The 1722-nt window shown below is 51.2% G+C and overlaps 1 protein-coding gene across 12 annotated transcripts in view; it reads left to right on the top strand.

The window, feature by feature from the left end:
• Git2 (GIT ArfGAP 2) overlaps positions 1 to 1722 on the top strand; it is a 45101-nt gene that overhangs the window by 34895 nt on the left and 8484 nt on the right. For 7 of the 12 annotated variants that reach the window (XM_021222474.2, XM_029533539.1, XM_021222472.2 and 4 more), the window contains one exon: positions 444 to 533. The exons of the other annotated variants lie outside the window; for them this stretch is intronic. In XM_021222474.2, coding sequence (XP_021078133.1) covers positions 444 to 533 — 90 coding nt within the window. The remainder of the gene's footprint in view (positions 1 to 443; positions 534 to 1722) is intronic. 12 annotated transcript variants of the gene reach the window in all.

Genomic DNA, 1722 nt, shown 5'->3' with positions numbered 1-1722 from the left:
AAAAAAAAAAAAAAAAAAAAAATCAAAAACAAAATGAAAACAAAACTTAGGCAACCTCACACAGTGTACTTGATCCTAGAGGAAGTGGGTGTGAGGCTGTGGCTGTGCCACCCGGTCTGACCTGAGGACCAGGGTGATGTGCACACCTGTTCAGAGTCGTCCATAGCGCTGTGTGGTTCTGTTCCTCCCAACCGAGAGCACGCGACACTGTGGGCGCTAACAGTGAGTGCCAAGTGTAGCTATGATGGTGGTGGCGGTGGGATCACTTCCTTAAGCACAAGTGGCCTCTTCAGTACAGAGTGGTTTCCAGCAGGCCACTTGCCTCACTAGGGACCACTGCCCCAGCTGTCCCTGAGCCAGGGAACACGTGTAAGCTATGCGGTGGGAGGTGGGGATGTGTTTGCTTGATGTTTTCCCAAGCGTGTTTCTCTCTCCACTTCCAGATTGGGAGGAGTGCCCTTGTGACCTCCTCTTCGTCTCTGCCCTCCTTCCCCTCCACACTTTCCTGGTCCAGGGACGAAAGCGCCCGAAGGGTTAAGTACACTCTGACTGGTCTGCCCTGGAGGAGGGCCAGCGCCCCTTGGCTTTGTGCCCCCACCCCTTGCTAACTGCCCTCTGTCCTGCATGAAGCAGCTTTGCTCCTGGGTTCTCACAGCAGCAGGCACATGCAGCCGTGCACATCCAGCCTGGAGAGTGCTGGCCTTCTCTACGCCTCCACGCTGCGCGCCTTCCACACTGCGCACCTCCACACTGCCTCTCTCACCTGTCTAACCACCTCACAGGTCACCTAGTGCACATCTTCCAAGCACACTGTCTTGTTAAGCAAACAGAACTTGAGCTAGCTACTGGTTACATAGAACAGGGCAAGCCGCCCAGGGTTTTTGAGCTACAGTTATGAAATTAAAAGTATATTTGGGTTAGCACAAAAGTGTCATAGCTTTTTTCTTCTGACTGCTGACTTCCTTTTTGCTAGCACCATCATCTCCGACAAGCCCCATCCTCACTTGGTACTGCAGAGGTGAGGGGGCTACAGGCTTAAAGCTGTCCACTTGGGATGGCAGGTTGCCCCACCCTCAGTTGGTACTGTCACGCAGAGGTGAGGGTGCTACAGGCTTAAAGCTGTCCACTTGGGATTGCAGGGTGGACCCTTCTGCCAGTGTGTGACTCACACACCGGTGGCCTCCCTGACACCTACCTTTAAGAAAGGCAGCTAAAGGGTGCAAAGGATTTAAGTGACATGGTCCCTATTCCCAAAGGGACATTTTGTAAGAAGAAAACTGCACAGCGAGCATGCTGACTTCCTCTTGTGGGAGACTGAGCCCGAGTTAGGGGACTGCGAGCCAGACACCACCTTCCCCTGCAAGTCCCCATGTGGGGAAGAGGACCCTGTGCACTGCTGGGGCCACTGGCTAGCCAGGTCACTCTGAGTTTCCTTCCAGCCCTTGTGAAGTCAGAGGACATCTTGAAGCTTGGCACTTCCGGTGTTCTGAGCAGCCCTGGAAGTGCACTGTGGTCTTTGTTCCAAATGCCGGTTATGGAAGAGCCAAGAAATAAGGAAATCCCCCATTTTGTTAGTAATTATGTTAATGAGAGTCAGGTAGGCCCGTCTTACCATAAAATTTTGTAGGTTTTTTTTTTTTTTTTTTTTTTTTTAGTTTTTAGGTGTTTCTTGTAGAAACGCAGAGACTGGAATTGTATTGGAATAGTCTTAAATATTCTTCA

The sequence above is a fragment of the Mus pahari genome, chromosome 23 (genome assembly GCF_900095145.1).
Source record: "Mus pahari chromosome 23, PAHARI_EIJ_v1.1, whole genome shotgun sequence".
NCBI lineage: Eukaryota > Metazoa > Chordata > Mammalia > Rodentia > Muridae > Mus > Mus pahari.
Note: the sequence above shows the minus strand (reverse complement) of the source record. Positions and strands in the feature narration are given on the sequence as shown.